This window comes from Chaetodon auriga, chromosome 5 (assembly GCF_051107435.1).
Source record: "Chaetodon auriga isolate fChaAug3 chromosome 5, fChaAug3.hap1, whole genome shotgun sequence".
NCBI classification, from domain to species: domain Eukaryota; kingdom Metazoa; phylum Chordata; class Actinopteri; order Chaetodontiformes; family Chaetodontidae; genus Chaetodon; species Chaetodon auriga.
This window is the reverse complement of record NC_135078.1, coordinates 5,919,981-5,938,251: the sequence shown is the minus strand read 5'-3', so window position 1 is coordinate 5,938,251 and position 18,271 is coordinate 5,919,981. Positions and strand designations below refer to the sequence as shown.

General features: G+C 42.6%; 4 protein-coding genes across 4 annotated transcripts; 2 read left to right on the top strand and 2 right to left on the bottom strand.

Annotated features, from left to right (window-relative positions):
- Positions 1-519: 519 nt before the first annotated feature.
- On the top strand, positions 520-3,917 carry p2rx4b (purinergic receptor P2X, ligand-gated ion channel, 4b). The gene is made up of 12 exons (XM_076731495.1): positions 520-662; positions 806-953; positions 1,098-1,169; positions 2,133-2,205; positions 2,299-2,395; positions 2,483-2,563; positions 2,671-2,812; positions 3,011-3,147; positions 3,227-3,320; positions 3,422-3,487; positions 3,564-3,668; positions 3,802-3,917. The coding sequence occupies exons 1-12, from the start codon at positions 520-522 to the stop codon at positions 3,832-3,834; spliced, it is 1,191 nt and encodes a 396-aa protein (XP_076587610.1). The 3' UTR covers positions 3,835-3,917.
- A 162-nt stretch (positions 3,918-4,079) lies between these two features.
- On the top strand, positions 4,080-6,806 carry gucd1 (guanylyl cyclase domain containing 1). The gene is made up of 6 exons (XM_076731497.1): positions 4,080-4,423; positions 4,539-4,623; positions 4,769-4,934; positions 5,049-5,140; positions 5,227-5,468; positions 6,548-6,806. The coding sequence occupies exons 1-6, from the start codon at positions 4,417-4,419 to the stop codon at positions 6,637-6,639; spliced, it is 684 nt and encodes a 227-aa protein (XP_076587612.1). The 5' UTR covers positions 4,080-4,416; the 3' UTR covers positions 6,640-6,806.
- Positions 6,807-8,208: 1,402 nt separating this feature from the next.
- Positions 8,209-13,350, bottom strand: LOC143321262 (beta-ureidopropionase-like). Its single transcript, XM_076731496.1, has 10 exons — positions 13,195-13,350; positions 12,132-12,303; positions 11,903-11,990; positions 11,729-11,823; positions 11,487-11,645; positions 11,224-11,393; positions 9,405-9,486; positions 8,903-8,945; positions 8,535-8,689; positions 8,209-8,319 (listed from the first exon to the last, which is right to left on the bottom strand). The coding sequence occupies exons 1-10, from the start codon at positions 13,296-13,298 to the stop codon at positions 8,236-8,238; spliced, it is 1,152 nt and encodes a 383-aa protein (XP_076587611.1). The 5' UTR covers positions 13,299-13,350; the 3' UTR covers positions 8,209-8,235.
- A 464-nt stretch (positions 13,351-13,814) lies between these two features.
- Positions 13,815-18,075, bottom strand: LOC143321299 (beta-ureidopropionase-like). The gene is made up of 10 exons (XM_076731576.1): positions 17,855-18,075; positions 16,785-16,956; positions 16,556-16,643; positions 16,382-16,476; positions 16,140-16,298; positions 15,877-16,046; positions 15,590-15,671; positions 15,065-15,107; positions 14,697-14,851; positions 13,815-14,481 (listed from the first exon to the last, which is right to left on the bottom strand). The coding sequence occupies exons 1-10, from the start codon at positions 17,956-17,958 to the stop codon at positions 14,398-14,400; spliced, it is 1,152 nt and encodes a 383-aa protein (XP_076587691.1). The 5' UTR covers positions 17,959-18,075; the 3' UTR covers positions 13,815-14,397.
- Positions 18,076-18,271: the final 196 nt, after the last annotated feature.

Genomic DNA, 18,271 nt, shown 5'->3' with positions numbered 1-18,271 from the left:
ACCAAGGAATAGATGACTAAAGATTACAGCAGCACACTTACGGCATGTTAAAGTGACAGTTTGAGTGTGTCATATGAAGTGTCATATAATGATGTTGGTGTGTAACGTTGCTGTGGTGGGTCAGACTGAAGTATGAGCACAGGAACAACAGCACCAGTCATCCACAGTGCAGACAGCAGCCCAGCATCAGTGCCAAAGTGGTTATAAAATTCACCTTCTCTTTTCAATGTGTGACTATGACATCGACCAGCTCGATGCGAACTTATTTTTGCACTGAATCATGTCTGACTCACCACTTTTACTAAGGTGAGAAACTATAGAAAGTGCTGTTGTCCAGCCTGTTCTGTATATGGTTTGTTTAACCCCACTGTATGTCCACTCTAGGTAAAACGTGCTGAGACCAAAGATGTGTCCACGCACTGAATATGATTTGAATACAATGATTTGAATAAGAGCAGCTGCAGTATGTCCACTCATCATTACTGCACAGTGCATCACTGGTGTGTGTGTGGTGCAGCGATGAGCAGGACTGCAGGCTGCTGCCAGAGCTGTCTGCATTATGTGTTTGATTATGAAACACCAAAAACACTGGTTATTCCAAGCATACAGGTAGGATGCGTGTTCAGGTTCACCCAGCTTCTGGTGGTGCTGTATGTGGTGGGGTGAGTAACAAAAAGCTTAGATGTGGAACATTGTGCTGGGTTGATAAAATGTGGATCTAAAGCTAAACTCGTCATGAAATGCTGTTGTAATGAGCTGCCTGGTGATTGCACTGTTAAAGTGTCATTCTGCTGTAAACCTGCAGGTATGTGTGTGTGGTGCAGAAGGCCTACCAGGACACAGACTCTGTCATCAGTACAGTCACCACCAAAGTAAAAGGTTTTGCTTTCACCAACACATCTGACATGGACCCCCGATTTTGGGACGTGGCTGATTATGTTATCCCACCTCAGGTATTGTTTCATCTGTATTACAAACACACACTCCTTCTTAACTCATCATTCTTGGTGTATGATATGGTAATTGTGCTCACCTGATCTGTATGTTAAGATGATATCAGTGCGTTGTGTCATCTGTGCTTCTCCCCTGTGTGACAGGGTGATCATTCATTCTTTGTGTTAACGAATATGGTCGTTACACCTCGTCAAATTCAGTCCCGTTGCCCTGAGGTGAGTGACTGATGCTACGTGATATGACATCCAACGATATTCCTGCTCGCACAGTTTTAGTGCAAACAGGATTTGTTGATTCACTGCATGTCGTTAGACTTTAGGCTAATTTTTGATCTTTTGCAACTAATGGCTTTTTTAAATAAATGATTAGAATCTGTCAGTTAGTGTCCCAGTGAAATGATTGATAGTCTAACATGTCAGAAACTAATTTCAGTAATGTCCATCACAATTTTAAAGAGGCCAAAGCCACGTCTTTAATGTGCTTTGATACGTAATCTTCACTTTTGGAAAACTGGAGCCAACAAATGTTTGGCTACCTGTGCTTGTGGTGCAGCTCTATGGAGGGGAACATCACTTTGATCCAGACTGAAGTATCTCAAGGACTACTGAATGGATTGGATTTCATGGTGCTTAGACTATGCATCTTCATTACTTTGGTGATGTCTTGCTTTTCTTCTAGCAGCACCATGAAGTTGACATTTTTGGTTTTCAGTGAAAGCACCAGGATTCGGTCAAAATTCTTCTTTGTCCAGTGTTTTGGTTTATGACCAAATAACTGCAAAATTAATGCCATTCCCATTAGCCTCAGCTGGACTTAGTACTTAGTGCTACTTAGCAAATGTTAGCATGCTAACACACCAGATGAAGATGAAATGCTATTTAAGCACAAGTAACTTTGCACCCTGTTGGACCAGCCACGGCTGAGGAAGGAAGATGCAAGGATGAACTGATTAGATTCGGGTGGTCAAAGGTCACTGTGACCTCACACAACACATTTTGGGCCTTAACACAAGAAAGTTTCCTGAGGTTGAAGATATGTGCGTGGGAGTGTTACAGAATAGTCGTAGAAGCTCAGGCCAGTAAATTCACTAAAAAAGGCTTTCTGATGCGGATGTCCTCATTGCCTCATGCTCACAGGGTCACATCAGTTGACACATTAACAGGTGATTTCTCCTCCAGCTTCCAAGCCCATCAACTACCTGTGTGGATGATTGTGACTGTATCGAGGGATACAGCGATCCTCGGGGAAATGGTAGGCCTTCCTCACTGTGTGCCATCAAACTGATATGTGTTCATGCATCAGCTGTAAATTACGTGATACCACACAGACAAACTTTCCACTCAGGTGTACTGACGGGGCTGTGTGAGAACTATTCCACGACTGTCCAGACCTGTGAGGTGTTGTCATGGTGCCCTCTTGAAATAGACACAAAGCTGCCTGAGTAAGAATACATGCAACGTTATGCAATTTCTAAGTAATGACTGTATAATGTATGTATGGGTGGACATGTTGCTTCCCTGTCCCACAGACGTGCACTCCTGGCTGCAGCAGAGAACTTCACTGTGTTGATCAAAAACAGCGTAACATACCCAAAGTTCAACTTTCACAGGTCAGTGTTCCTCACTGTAAAAACAGATGGCTCTGAGCAGTACATTGCATGCTAACATGCTTTTTGATTGTCCGTCATGATATCAAGCGTATGTCTTCGTCCCTCAGAAGGAACATACTGCCACATATTAACTCCTCATACCTGAAGAGGTGTGAATTCAATCGTACGACAGACCCGTACTGCCCCATATTCCGCCTCAAACACATCGTTTCAGAGGCTGGAGAGGAATTTCAAGACATGGCTGTGAAGGTATGCCCAGAATTCAAAATAACACCGTTTTCTAAAATGTTTTTTAGCGTATAATTTAGTCCCCTCACACTGCATTATCTCTCATCTCTTATCTCCCTTTAATTTGATTTGTCACTTCTTTCACAAGGGATTACAGCATCATATTTGTCTACACTTACATGCAGTTAGATGATGAATTTATTTTTCATGTTTCTAAAGGGTGGTATCCTTGGTATTATAATTGACTGGAGCTGTGACCTGGACTGGTGGGCAAGAAAGTGTTATCCTAAATACAGCTTCCGCAGGCTGGACAATAAAAATCCTGTCAATAATGTGGCTCCTGGATTCAACTTCAGGTGAAACCATTTTTTAAAAATGCTTATTAATAAATGGATGAAGATGGGGACAAAAGTATTAAAAAAACATTGCTTTTAGGTTTGCAAAGTACTACAAGACCCCAGCTGGAGAAGAAACTAGAACCTTAATCAAAGCGTACGGGATCCGGTTTGACGTCATTGTATTTGGAACTGTGAGGCCTGAATGAATACTGGAATTGAAATGACTTCATCAGCAAAATGTGCATGTTCTCTCTGCTTTGACGATATCTGGGGCGGTTCGTTTGTCTTGCAGGCAGGAAAATTTGGAATAGTACCAACCATAGTGAACTTGGGTGCAGCCTTGTCATTCCTCAGTTTGGTGAGTTGACATGTTCAGTTGAAATATGCTTTCCAGAAAAAGTAATAATACACAGAATCTAAGTGTTTTCCCACAGGTTCCCATAGTTTCTGACTGGTTCATGTTGACATGCATGAGAAAACGAGATCTTTACAGTCGACACAAAGTCACATATCTGAATGAGGATGCTGACACAGAATCAGTAAGTGACTGATCTTTCACTGTCATGTGTTACATTCCTCACTGCTGCAGTAACTAGTCTTGAATAAAAGATGTATTTTTTTGGTCTAGCTTTGTCCCACAGTTCATCTGTTTCTTCTAATTTTAAAATACAGGTGTCAATGGGCACAGCCTATGGAACCCAGTAGCATGGTCACACCAACGTGGGAACATTTTTCTACAGAAGAATCTGACCCTGCTCTAAAATAATTGGCATGAAAACAGATCTTCGACATTGTATGAATTCTTCAATAAAACTGATTAACTGTGAAGAATGAGTGTAAGAAATGTTACCTTCCAGTCTCAGTCACAGATTAACGATGAGTCCCCCTCACCGCGCGGGGGCAGCATAACTTTAAGTGACAGCATAACCACACAAGAAGCTTCTCAGTATGCTAGCAAGCAACAGAGAAGTGGAGCTGAAGAGCCTTGTAGAGGGAGGCAGCGTCACAAAAACTTGTTAAAATATAGTTTTTTCTAACTTTTATGCCTCATTTGTTTCGTTAACTAGTAATTGTGCGTTGTGTTCGTCGAGCAGCTAGCCTCGCTGTATAAGCAGCGAACCTGCTAACAGACTAGTTAATGATACTGTTAGCCTGACAGCTAAACTTGCAGTTTGGCAGCTGGTCTCTCCCAGTTAACATCGATGAGGCTTAAATACTGTAAACAAGACTGACCAGCTTGTCTTGACTTAGCTAGTTGGCCGCTTGTCTAAGAAAGAACACAACAGAATGACAGGTGAGTGACAAGCTGATATTAAAAGAAATTCACACATACGATTTGAGCAGACATTGTTTTTGATAGCACCGTCAGTTTTTAAGGAGTACTAAAATAACACCATGGGTTTTCTCAGAGGATGCCGTCTTGCTGAATGTACCTGTCATTCGGCAACTGTACCACTGGGACTGTGGCTTAGCCTGCTCCAGGATGGTCCTCAAGTAAGTGCCCTGTAAAGCTGCCAACTTCTGGAATCATTAATGTTCTTTGGCACCGTGCAGTCGGTCAAAGGTGTTCTTAATATCTAAGCACGTTGAAATTGTTAACCCAGACGGATTTACAGTCTCTAATTGTCCAATCTTGCAGGTACCTCCATCCTGTCAGTGATGAGGAGTTTCAGAGAGCATGCTGGGAGCTGAAGTTGACTGAGAGTGTGTGGACTATTGATCTGGCCTACCTCATGTGTCATCTAGGAATCAAACACTGCTTTTGCACGCAGACTCTGGGCGTTGATAAGGGCTTTAGGAATCAGGTACTTTGCAGAGTCTAAGCTTTGAGTACTGTCCCTGCCTGATTTGACAGATTGAATTTTTTCCAGTTCTGTGTGTGTGACTGTACCTCTGTTGTCTTTCGGTGTGGTTTGCAGTCCTTTTATAAGAAACATTTTGATACAGAAGAAGACAGAGTGAATGAGCTCTTCCTTAAAGCAGATGACAAAGGTGTGGTGGTGAAGAAATGGTGAGTTTGCTCTTTATTACTCTTCATGTGGACGACCTGTTTTGCCTCAGACAAAGTAGACTTACCATCTGTTTATCTTTCCATAGTTCTGTCACCGTTCAGGAAATCCAGTCTCATCTGGAGCAGGGCCACGTTGCCATAGTGCTGGTCAACGCCATCGTCTTGACATGTGAACTCTGCTCCTCGCCTGTCAAATACTGCTGCTTCCTGCCTGTGGGCCAGAAGTGTTTCTGCAGGAAACCAGAGTACCAGGGTCACTTTGTGGTAGTGTGCGGCTTCAACAGGACCACTGGCTGTATTTTATACAACAACCCTGCGTATTCTGACAGTGAGTAATCTCATATGTCCAAAGCACCAACTGTATATGAATAAAAGCAATTAGAGTATCAGTGAACTGCAGCGGAGAAGGTTGGAAAATATAATGAAAGACGGTGGAATTGGATGCCATGATACGCGTTTCCTTCTCAACACGTTAAAGGATTTTAGGTTTTTTTTTAAAACAGTGCTGAAACAATTAGCAGATTCATTGCTAAATTGTCAGAAAAATAATCACCAACACCTTTGATTCTTATTTAATTGTCTAAGTCACTTATCAAGCAAAAATGTCAAACGTTTGCAGTGCCTGTTTGTCAAATGTAAGGATTTGCTGCTTTTATCTCATATGTTTGTACATTACATAACAGTTTGGCTTTTGGACTGTTGGTCAGACAACACAGAAAATACACAGTATTCCAGGTACTTTCAGGTTGTCAGTGGCCAACCTTGGCCTTGGCCTCTGACAACCTGGAAGTACCTGGAATACCTGGAATACCCTACCAGGTACCAGACAACCTCAACTGCTGTTGGTCAGACAACACAGAAAATACAAAGTATTCCAGGTACTTTCAGGTTGTCAGGTTGTCAGTGGCCAACCTTCGCCTCAAACAACCTGGAAGAGGCATTTTTAACTGTTTCCAGGCATTTTTTGGCTAAGCCATTAACAGATCAATCAAAAAATAATCATCAGCCTAATGAAACTGATTGTTAGCTGTAGTCTTTCACAACAATTTGTGAAACAGCTGACTATTGTGATAATTAGGATGCAAGCAGTGATGTTTGATTGATCATGCAAAATCACATCTTCATTGCACAACAAGACTAAAAGTCATGCTTAGCATCTCTGTGGGCACACAGCGTGATTTGAAGGCTAACATCAGCCAGTTAACGTGACTAACACACTTATTTCAGCAGGTGTAATGTTCACAATGTTCACCCTCTTAGTTTAGTGTGTTAGTATGCTAACATAACCAAATTAGCATCATTTCTTGACTGCTAGTAACAAGTTATGTCTTCAGTTTGGATCTTACAGGTGTGTGTGTGTGTGTGTGTGTGTGTGTGTGTGTGTGTGTGTGTGTGTGTTTCATTCAGGGGTGTGCTGCACCAGCGTCAGTAACTTTGAGGAAGCTCGGCGGAGCTATGGGACAGATGAGGACATCCTTTTCATCTTTAAGGAGAGTTGATGGACATTGAAGATGGATTTATGTGTTACTCCTCCTCAGCCCATCGTTCTAGTGACATGATGCTGCAGGTCAACAGTGTTGGACCAGTGGCTCCTCCTGTTGTCCATTGTCACATATCCTTTGGGCCATCTTCTCTGGTGCTAATAAGCCCCACCTGCTCACATGAAGGCACTTAGCTGCATTTTTCCCGCTCTTATTCCCTCTTATACAGTCAATGCTCCACGACATGTGAAGGATTAACAGCTGAGAGGTTCAATAATCTAAGTTGAACTCCTTTTTGAGATGAGCAGATGGTTCACATGAATTTTATTGTGTCCTTGTTGAATTTTAATGACTGTGGTTGCTCAAATATTCGGAGCTGTTGAAATCTCAAACTGTGAGCTGAGTTATTCAGACTTGTGAAACTACAGTGGATGAAATGTGGGAATCATGATGTAGAATAGGAATTACCAGGAAATAGGGTGCACATAATTCAGGGCTGATGATGACATTAGTATATCCAGTTTATTTCTGCTGTTCAGTGTTGACGTCTGAAGCCTCACCTCCACTTGCCTTTTTTGAAAAAAAAAAAAAAAAAAAAAAAAAATCCTCTGAACTCACCTCTCAGTCACTTTTTATTCTGATGAATCTATCAGCAGGGAATACAGGAAGTAGTTGTGTTTTGAGAGCCTCAGGTAATTAATGCCCTGTGTGTGTGTGTGTGTGTGTGTGTGTGTGTGTGTGTGTGTGTCACATGAGCATCAAATAACAACATTAGTTCAATGCAATATTCCATAGTGTGTCTATGGGAGTCAACCTGCAGAAGAACTCGGACAGTGGATCGACATACTGAAACATGAACTCGCCAGTTTCTTTCATTTCACGGGAAGAAACAACATCTTGTGCTTTGGTGTCGTGGCAACATGCTGGGTATATGGTGCATTGTTTGTTTTGATCATGCTGCAGAACAAATGTGTAATTTGGACTCCGTCCTGCTCTCTGAAAGCAGTGAAGACCTGGTAATTTCCTCATTGTCCCTCAGTTTTAGTTCAGTTTTTTTAATTTTGTTATTATGTATACATTTTTGCACTATGCTTTTCACACCAGACATAATTAAATGTTATTTAAATTTAAATTGCTTTTCTGAATGTATGAAAAGTGATTTCTTCCAGGTTGTGCTTTTTGGTAAGAATGAACAACACGTTTTAAACAGCAAACTTTATTTTTTATTAAACATAGAGCTGCATTTATTATGTTGTGATTAAAGGGTTTAAACATATGCTCCTGTCATTTTTCTTTGGTACATGAGCATTTCATGAGGCGCTTACACTTTGAACCTCATCATATACTAACATTTTGCCAGAGATTGACAGTAATGGTCTCAGAAAATCTTACAGTGGCTAATCAACTGTGGAATCAAGATATGGTACGTTAGTTATCCACCTGTAAAGAACAGGGCTCTGGTTTGACTTCGAATTCAGCTTTCTGTGATAAAGAGATGGAAACAACAACATGGAGCCAATCTGACACACCTGACAATTATCAACACAGAAAGTGGAATGAAATGAACTGAGCTCTGTGTGTTTGATACTTGAATGCACTTCACTGGATTGTCATCTACTCCTTCACTATCTTGGGTTTGAAATCATGTCTGACAACCTGAGCAAGTTCCTCGGCATACTCAGCATACCGCCCAGTCATCTGCAAAATAAGGACAGAATAAACAGTCGTCCCAGAGAATAGACTGTGTTTTTATTGTGTCCGCATTACTACAAAGCTTCCAAAAACCATTGGCTCTTCAGCAAATATGCCCAATATGCAACCATCCCATCCCTGCACGACCAAACAGACACAACGGCCAAAATGTTACTTAAAGGGAAGCTGCTGACATTTATGTCATGCCGTGTTATTCGTACCTTAAAAGTCCATTTGTCGCTGATTTGTCTGTTCAGGTTGAGATCCATTTCCACCACCAGTAGTCCATCACGGGTCCTGGAGAGCCCGGGGGTACGGCTGCCATCGGGAGCCGCCACATAACTGGATCCATAGAAGTGTCCTAAGTCATGGTGAGCTGCAAAAGTCAGGAGAGCTGCCTGTAGGTGGCACTGAAACAATTCACGCTGCCACTAACGGCTGTTTGCTGTATGTAAGACCAAACGTGACGGACTAGGAAAGGTTATCTCAGCAGTGAAAATTTAGATTTGGCTGCACTCCGTTCACTTTATAGGTGAAAGAAGTTCAGTGAAAATGAAGGATTTCTCCATTCAGGAAATAGATGTCTTACCTTTTTTTCCATCGCCAGATGTGAATTCACTTTTGAAATGTTCCTGTATGAAATACAAGAATGTGCATAAAGTCACACAAGCTATCAGCAGAGCTCATTCAGCAGCTGAGTTGACACCCCTGAGCAATAACTGAGTAACTAATCCCATATTTGTGTGAAATATTTCAGTGACATTGTTTCGAGGGATCGTTTCTTGTGGACTGTTTTCTTGTTTTCTTTGCTTCTTTTTTTAGCAGAATTTATGTAGCATTTCCAAAAAAAAAAAAAAAATTTATAAACAGCTTGAAAATGATCAAATAGTATAAACATATGACTTCTGGTTACCCATTTTTCTAACCAAACCACACCCACTAAAAACCCACTTTATCCCCAAAAGCCACATTTTGTCTACAGCTCTGCACTTGGGTGTCAAAAGCAGAGTCCTATGTGCTTTCATATGCCATCACTTATCAGACCTACATGCATGACTGCAGATAGACTGCAGGTCTAGAGACTGACTTACCGTCCCAACACGGTTGATGGCACAAGTGAAACAGTGGTTAGCTATCGCAGCATTCCTGGCCTCTATAGGCCACATGGGCTCACTGGAGAGCAGAAATAACATTACTGTTGATGAATGTATGACAGTGTAATGTATGTGTAACAGTATAGAGCAGCAGCAGGTCTGGTCAATTACATGTTGCGTATTTCTGTTCAATCAAGTCACCACACAGCAAATGAGAGCATACAGCCATGGCCAAACGTTTTGAGAATGACAAAAGTATTGGTTTTCACAAAGTTTGCTGCTTCGGTGTTGTTAGATCTTTTTGTCAGATGTTACTATGGTATACTGAAGTACAATTCCAAGCATTTCACAAGTGTCAACGGCTTTTATTGACAATAACAGTAAGTTTATGCAAAGAGTCAATATTTGCAGTGTCAACCCTTCTTTTTCAAAACCTCTGCAATTTGCCCTGGCATGCTGTCAGTTAATTTCAGGGCCACATTCGGACTGATGACAGCACATTCTTGCATAATCAATGCTTGGAGTTTGTCAGAATTTGTGGGTTTTTGTTTGTCCACCCACCATTTGAGGATTGATTAAGGTCTGGGGACTTTCCTGGCCATGGACCCAAAATTCGATGTTTTGTTCCCCGAGCCACTCGGTTATCACTTTTGCCTTATGGCAAGGTGCTCCATCTTGTTGGGAAAGGCATTGTTTGTCCCCAAACTGTTCTTGGATGGTTGAGAGAAGTTGCTCCCCGAGGATGTTTTGGTACCATTCTTCATACATGGCTGTGTTCTTAGGCAAAATTGTGAGTGAGCCCACTCCCTTGGCTGAGAAGCAACCCCACACATGAAAGGTCTCAGGATGCTTTACTGTTGGCATGACACAGGACTGGTGGTAGCACTCACCTTTTCTTCTCCGGACAAGCTTTTTTCCGGATGCCCCAAATAATCAGAAAGGGGATTCATCAGAGAAAATGACTTTACCCCCAGTCCTCAGCAGTCTAATCCCTGTACCTTTTGCAGAATATCAGTCTGTCCCTGATGTTATTCCCGAAGAGAAGTAGCTTCTTTGCTGCCCTTCTTGACACCAGGCCATCCTCCAAAAGTCTTCGCCTCACTGTGCATGCAGATGCACTCACACCTGCCTGCTGCCATTCCTGAGCAAGCTCTGCACTGGTGGTGCCCCGATTCCACAGCTGAATCAACTTTAGGAGACGGTCCTGGTGCTTGCTGAACTTTCTTGGATGCCCTGAAGCCTTCTTCCCAACAACTGAACCTCTCTCCTTGAAGTTCTTGATGATCCGATTAATGGTTGCTACAATCTTACTAGCAGCAATATCCTTGCCTGTGAAGCCCTTTTTGTGATGACTGCACATGTTTCCTTGCAGGTAACCATGGTTAACAGAGGAAGAACAATGATTTTAAGCACCACCCTCCTTTTAAAGCTTCCAGTCTGATATTCTAACTCAATCAGCATGACAGAGTGATCTCCAGCCTTGTCCTCATCAACACTCTCACCTGTGTTAACGAGAGAATCACTGACATGATGTCAGCCATTCCTTCTGTGGCAGGGCTGCAATGCAGTGTAAATGTTTTTGGGGGATTAGGTTCATTTTCATGGCAAAGAGGGACTTTGCAATCAATTGCAATTCATCTGATCACTCTTCATAATATTCTGGGGTATATGTAAATTGCCATCATAAAAACTGAGGCAGCAGACTTTGTGAAAATGAATATTGGTGTCATTCTCAAAACTTTTGGCCACGGCTGTATGATACTGAAGTATATTGTTAATATGCCAGAAGTAAAACCTGCTCCATTTCGTCCCTTACCTGAGAGCTCCAATAGTAGCTGAGGGATTGAAGATGATCTCAGCTCCATTCACACTGTACATTAACCAGTTGAGAGGGTGATGGCGCCCATAGCAGATATTCACAGCTATCTTCCCAAACTGTGTCTGGAACACTGTGTGGCCAGTGTTGCCCTCCATGTAATATGTAGACTGAGAGTAAAATACACATCGTGAGCACAGCAGTTCGTTTCATACAGATGCAGTGGATTGCACACAGTAGTGTGACAACAAACACACTCTCACCTCATTAAAGTCTCCAACCCGGGTAATATGGTGCTTCCTGGTCTTTCCCAGCACATTTCCAGAGTTGGAGATCACCACGGCTGTGTTCCACACGGTGCTGTGCACCTCTTCTCGCTCCAGAATGGGAGAAATGACCACCATGTTGTATTTTTTGGCCAGCTGATGACAGAATTGAGTGTTACTGGGCTTGTGTTGTGTAGTGAAGCTTATCATTGCAGTGTGTCAGACTTCTGTAATCTCACCTCTTGGCAGAAGCGTGTGGTGTTTCCTTCTTCTGCAGACTCTGCAAACTCCATCCATGGTTGTTTTTCGCGGGTGCAGAAAGCAAAGGGCATGGCTGTGGACAGCAAAAGGCAGGTTAGTCTTCTCTACTGGCTGATATGTACTGTGCAGTTCTGCCTCATAAAGGCACTCACTCCAGAACTCCTGAAAGCAGATGATGTTCACACCGCACATGGCTGCCACCTCAACCATTTCACCAACCCGGCTATGCATGGCATTGATCTGTGGACGATTTACACCCGTTACCACAACAGCTGCTTCTATCAAATGTTCAGCATGTGTCTCTCTCTACCCACTGATCCCACAACAGGTCTGCCGAATTGCTGTGCAGTGTTTGGTAAATAAGTGTATCTCACTCCACACCTGATCCAGGATGGGGGCATCAGTGGACAGAACAATGTGGTGCTGAACCAGCCCCACGCAGATCCTTCTGGGCAGCCTCAGTTGTTCCTGCACGGCTTCAAACCTGTAACCCTTCAGCTCAAAGTCACGCTCGGAGGCGGCGTCCACAGCACACACAGGGAGGTCCAACTTCCTGCCACAGAGAAGAAGTGTTCACACGGTAGACACCCAGAGAGCAGGACAGGAAGCACATTTGACCCTGATTCTTTGACACGACTGAGCACAATGTAAAGATGTTTTGTCAGGTGTCTGTCAGCCAATAGTGAGTGAATCCTTTGTGTCCTTGTTTTTAGTGTATTCTTCTTAGACAGTCAAATCAGTGTCTGTGCGAATGCCACAGAGCATTGGAGGGTATGTCTAAATAAACCACATGGCCCTGATGACAAGTTTGTTCAAGAAAACTGCTGTGATAATCGATGGATCTTTCAAGTCAAACATTTGCTGGTGCAGCTTTTCAGATATGAAGATTTTCTGCCTTTCCTTCATTAGTAAACTGAATATCTTCAGGTATTCTACTGTTGGCTGGACAGAACAAGCTTTTAAGTCCTTCAGCTTGTGCTCTGACATATTATAATAGGCATTTTTCAATATTATTTGACATTTCATTGACAAAGGATGTAATCAAGAGAGAATTCTCTGCAAATGAGTCAACAGTGAAAATAATTACGTTACATTTATATTATTTATATATTCTCCCTTGTGTATAATTCATCCTGTGTGCTGGACATACATTCAGCAGTAACACCATCATCACTAAGTGTGTATCATTGCCTTTGTGAGGCCTGCTTGCACACACAAACATCATGTATAAAGTGTTAAACTTCTTGATGGAGTGCTCCTTTCTCTGGACAGGTTAAAAGTTAAAGGTTTCGTGTGGTGGACTGCAGCTCTGACCAAAGTCCACTCAGCAGAACAATAATTTATCAGGACCAACTGAGCAGAATCTGCAAAAGGAAATCAGTTCTATGGTTTACAGACCTGGTTCACAACAATTCAACAAACAAGTTTTCTCGCGATAACTCACTCTGTCTCTTTCCCGAATAGAATGCGCTTCACTTCAGTGAGCTCAGCCTCTGGAAGGTGAGTCTCCAGAGACTTCTCCAGCGACTCGAACTCACATGCGGACATGTCTGCGGTGCTCTGCGGGTTTCCGGCTTCTGCCTGCTGTCACCGACTGTGTCAACATTTTATATATGACGCTTGTTACGCAATCCTCCAGATTTTCACGTAGGCTGACGAAGCATTGGCTTTGGGGTTAGGCAGGTTAATTAACCCTCTGTATCCCTCCGGTGTGAACTCGTGTGTGTTGCAACACTGGGCACTCACTTGCTTTGGTGTCATGGCAACATGCTGGGTATATGGTGCATTGTTTGTTTTGATCATGCTGCAGAACAAATGTGTAATTTGGACTCCGTCCTGCTCTCTGAAAGCAGTGAAGACCTGGTAATTTCCTCATTGTCCCTCAGTTTTAGTTCAGTTTTTTAGTTTTGTTATTATGTATACATTTTTGCACTATGCTTTTCAAACCAGACATAAATTAAATGTTATCTAAATTAAAAATGTTACCATGAAATTGCTTTTCTGAATGTATGAAAAGTGATTTCTTCCAGGTTGTGCTTTTTGGTAAGAATGAACAACACGTTTTAAACAGCAAACTTTATTTTTTATTAAACATAGAGCTGCATTTATTATGTTGTGATTAAAGGGTTTAAACATATGCTCCTGTCATTTTTCTTTGGTACATGAGCATTTAATGAGGCGCTTACACCTTGAACCTCATCATATACTAACATTTTGCCAGAGACTGACAGTAATGGTCTCATCAGAAAATCTTACAGTGGCTAAGGTTAGCTGCTGTTAGCAAGCTTAAGATAGATACTGTTGTGTAACATCACAAAGTCAGTTCATTAACTTTGTGACTCTTCTCCATTTGTGCTATCGTTACAACACAGTTTTAGCATTATCCCAGTATTGTCACTGTTAACTTCACAGAACTGAAAAGTGCAGGCTTAAGTCATCAACCGTGGAATCGAGATATGGTACGTTAGTTATCCACCTGTAAAGAACAGGGCTCTGGTATGACTTCGAATTCAGCTTTCTGTGATAAAGAGATGGAAACAACATAGAGCCAATCTGGCACACCTGACAATTATCAACACAGAAATTGGAATGAAATGAACTGAGCTCTGTGTGTTTGATACTTAAATGCACTTCAGTGGATTGTCATCTACTCCTTCACTATCTTGGGTTTGAAATCATGTCTGACAACCTGAGCAAGTTCCTCGGCATACTCAGCATACCGCCCAGTCATCTGCAAAATAAGGACAGAATAAACAGTCGTCCCAGAGAATAGACTGTGTTTTTATTGTGTCCGCATTACTACAAAGCTTCCAAAAACCATTGGCTCTTCAGCAAATATGCCCAATATGCAACCATCCCATCCCTGCACGACCAAACAGACACAACGGCCAAAATGTCACTTAAAGGGAAGCTGCTGACATTTATGTCATGCCGTGTTATTCGTACCTTAAAAGTCCATTTGTCGCTGATTTGTCTGTTCAGGTTGAGATCCATTTCCACCACCAGTAGTCCATCACGGGTCCTGGAGAGCCCGGGGGTACGGCTGCCATCAGGAGCCGCCACATAACTGGATCCATAGAAGTGTCCGAAGTCATGGTGAGCTGCAAAAGTCAGGAGAGCTGCCTGTAGGTGGCACTGAAACAATTCACGCTGCCACTAACGGCTGTTTGCTGTATGTAAGACCAAACATGACGGACTAGGAAAGGTTATCTCAGCAGTGAAAATTTAGATTTGGCTGCACTCCGTTCACTTTATAGGTGAAAGAAGTTCAGTGAAAATGAAGGATTTCTCCATTCAGGAAATAGATGTCTTACCTTTTTTTCCATCGCCAGATGTGAATTCACTTTCGAAATGTTCCTGTATGAAATACAAGAATGTGCATAAAGTCACACAAGCTACCAAGCTATCAGCAGGGCTCATTCAGCAGCTGAGTTGACACCCCTGAGCAATAACTGAGTAACTAATCCCATATTTGTGTGAAAAATTTCAGTGACATTGTTTCGAGGGACCGTTTCTTGTGGACTGTTTTCTTGTTTTTGTTTTTGTTTTGTTTTTTTGGCTTCTTTTTTTAGCACAATTTATGTAACATTTACTTAAAAAAAAAAAAATTATAAACAGCTTGAAAATGATCAAATAGTATAAACATAAGACTTCTGGTTACCCATTTTTCTAACCAAACCACACCCACTAAAAACCCACTTTATCCCCAAAAGCCACATTTTGTCTACAGCTCTGCACTTGGGTGTCAAAAGCAGAGTCCTATGTGCTTTCATATGCCCTCACTTATCAGACCTACATGCATGACTGCAGACAGACTGCAGGTCTAGAGACTGACTTACCGTCCCAACACGGTTGATGGCACAAGTGAAACAGTGGTTAGCTATCGCAGCATTCCTGGCCTCTATAGGCCACATGGGCTCACTGGAGAGCAGAAATAACATTACTGTTGATGAATGTATGACAGTGTAATGTATATGTAACAGTATAGAGCAGCAGCAGGTCTGGTCAATTACATGTTGCATATTTCTGTTCAATCAAGTCACCACAGAGCAAACATGAGAGCATATGATACTGAAGTATACTGTTAATATGCCAGAAGTAAAACCTGCTCCATTTTGTCCCTTACCTGAGAGCTCCAACAGTAGCTGAGGGGTTGAAGATGATCTCAGCTCCATTCACACTGTACATGAACCAGTTGAGAGGGTGATGGCGCCCATAGCAGATATTCACAGCTATCTTCCCAAACTGTGTCTGGAACACTGTGTGACCAGTGTTGCCCTCCATGTAATATGTAGACTGAGAGTAAAATACACATTGTGAGCAGAGCAGTTCGTTTCATACAGATGCAGTGGATCGCATACAGTAGTGTGACAACAAACACGCTCTCACCTCATTAAAGTCTCCAACCCGGGGAATATGGTGCTTCCTGGTCTTTCCCAGCACATTTCCAGAGTTGGAGATCACCACGGCTGTGTTCCACACGGTGCTGTGCACCTCTTCTCGCTCCAGAATGGGAGAAATGACCACCATGTTGTATTTTTTGGCCAGCTGATGACAGAAATGAGTGTTACTGGGCTTGTGTTGTGTAGTGAAGCTTATCATTGCAGTGTGTCAGACTTCTGTAATCTCACCTCTTGGCAGAAGCGTGTGGTGTTCCCTTCTTCTGCAGACTCTGCAAACTCCATCCATGGTTGTTTTTCGCGGGTGCAGAAAGCAAAGGGCATGGCTGTGGACAGCAAAAGGCAGGTTAGTCTTCTCTACTGGCTGATATGTACTGTGCAGTTCTGCCTCATAAAGGCACTCACTCCAGAACTCCTGAAAGCAGATGATGTTCACACCGCACATGGCTGCCACCTCAACCATTTCACCAACCCGGCTATGCATGGCATTGATCTGTGGAGGATTTACACCCGTTACCAGAACAGCTGCTTCTATCAAATGTTCAGCATGTGTCTCTCTCTACCCACTGATCCCACAACAGGTCTGCCGAATTGCTGTGCAGTGTTTGGTAAATAAGTGTATCTCACTCCACACCTGATCCAGGATGGGGGCATCAGTGGACAGAACAATGTGGTGCTGAACCAGCCCCACACGGATCCTTCTGGGCGGCCTCAGTTGTTCCTGCACAGCTTCAAACCTGTAACCCTTCAGCTCAAAGTCATGCTCAGAGGCGGCCTCCACAGCACACACAGGGAGGTCCAACTTCCTGCCACAGAGAAGAAGTGTTCACACGGTAGACACCCAGAGAGCAGGACAGGAAGCACATTTGACCCTGATTCTTTGACACGACTGAGCACAATGTAAAGATGTTTTGTCAGGTGTCTGTCAGCCAATAGTGAGTGAATCCTTTGTGTCCTTGTTTTTAGTGTATTCTTCTTAGACAGTCAAATCAGTGTCTGTGCGAATACCACAGAGCATTGGAGGGTATGTCTAAATAAACCACATGGCCCTGATGACAAGTTTGTTCAAGAAAACTGCTGTGATAATCGATGGATCTTTGAAGTCAAACATTTGCTGGTGCAGCTTTTCAGATATGAAGATTTTCTGCCTTTCCTTCATTAGTAAACTGAATATCTTCAGGTTTTCTACTGTTGGCTGGACAGAAGAAGCTCTTAAGTCCTTCAGCTTGTGCTCTGACATATTATAATAGGCATTTTTCAATATTATTTGACATTTCATTGACAAAGGATGTAATCAACGAATGGAGAAAATTCTCTGCAAATGAGTCAACAGTGAAAATAATTACATTACATTTATATTATTTATATATTCCCCCTTGTGTATGATTCATCCTGTGTGCTGGACATACATTCAGCAGTAACACCATCATCACTAAGTGTGTATCATTGCCTTTGTGAGGCCTGCTTGCACACACAAACATCATGTATAAAGTGTTAAACTTCTTGATGGAGTGCTCCTTTCTCTGGACAGGTTAAAAGTTAAAGGTTTCGTGTGGTGGACTGCAGCTCTGACCAAAGTCCACTCAGCAGAACAATAATTTACCAAGAGCAAACTGAGCAGAATCTGCAAAAGGAAATCAGTTCTATGGTTTATAGACCTCGTTCACAACAATTCAACAAACAAGTTTTCTCGCGATAACTCACTCTGTCTCCTTCCCGAATAGAATGCGCTTCACTTCAGTGAGCTCAGCCTCTGGAAGGTGAGTCTCCAGAGACTTCTCCAGCGACTCGAACTCACATGCGGACATGTCTGCGGTGCCCTGCGGGTTTCCGACTTCTGTCTGCTGTCACTGACTGTTTCAAAGTTCTATATATGACACTTGTTACGCAATCTTCCGGATTTTCACGTAGGCTGACGCAGTACTGGATTTTGGGTTAGACGGGTTAATTTGCTGTCTGTATCCCTCCGCGTGTGTGAACGCGTGTGTGAGCTTAAGGCAGAATTTAGCCAGCAGCTCACTGCAAACACACACAGAGAGAGAGACACAACTCTATCTCTAGAGGTGGAGAGGTAGTGTTTGTTGCAACACTGGGCAATCACTTGCTTTTAAATATGAGAGC

Bases quoted from the DNA above. Each gene is read 5' to 3' on its own strand.
- gucd1 (XM_076731497.1), top strand. The intron at 4,624-4,768 runs GTAAGTGCCCTG...CCAATCTTGCAG, and splicing joins TGCTCCAGGATGGTCCTCAA to GTACCTCCATCCTGTCAGTG. The intron at 5,469-6,547 runs GTGAGTAATCTC...TGTTTCATTCAG, and splicing joins CAACCCTGCGTATTCTGACA to GGGTGTGCTGCACCAGCGTC.
- LOC143321299 (XM_076731576.1), bottom strand. From the start codon at position 17,958: ATGTCCGCATGTGAGTTCGAGTCGCTGGAGAAGTCTCTGGAGACTCAC. The intron at 16,644-16,784 runs GTGTGGAGTGAG...AATCCTCCACAG, and splicing joins ATGCCCCCATCCTGGATCAG to ATCAATGCCATGCATAGCCG. The intron at 15,672-15,876 runs GTAAGGGACAAA...TCTGCTCTCCAG, and splicing joins GCTACTGTTGGAGCTCTCAG to TGAGCCCATGTGGCCTATAG.
- p2rx4b (XM_076731495.1), top strand. From the start codon at position 520: ATGAGCAGGACTGCAGGCTGCTGCCAGAGCTGTCTGCATTATGTGTTT. The intron at 2,396-2,482 runs GTAAGAATACAT...CCTGTCCCACAG, and splicing joins ATAGACACAAAGCTGCCTGA to ACGTGCACTCCTGGCTGCAG. The intron at 2,564-2,670 runs GTCAGTGTTCCT...TTCGTCCCTCAG, and splicing joins CCAAAGTTCAACTTTCACAG to AAGGAACATACTGCCACATA.
- LOC143321262 (XM_076731496.1), bottom strand. From the start codon at position 13,298: ATGTCCGCATGTGAGTTCGAGTCGCTGGAGAAGTCTCTGGAGACTCAC. The intron at 11,824-11,902 runs GTGAGTGCCTTT...TGCTGTCCACAG, and splicing joins CTGCTTTCAGGAGTTCTGGA to CCATGCCCTTTGCTTTCTGC. The intron at 11,394-11,486 runs GTGAGAGTGTGT...TTTTACTCTCAG, and splicing joins GGGTTGGAGACTTTAATGAG to TCTACATATTACATGGAGGG.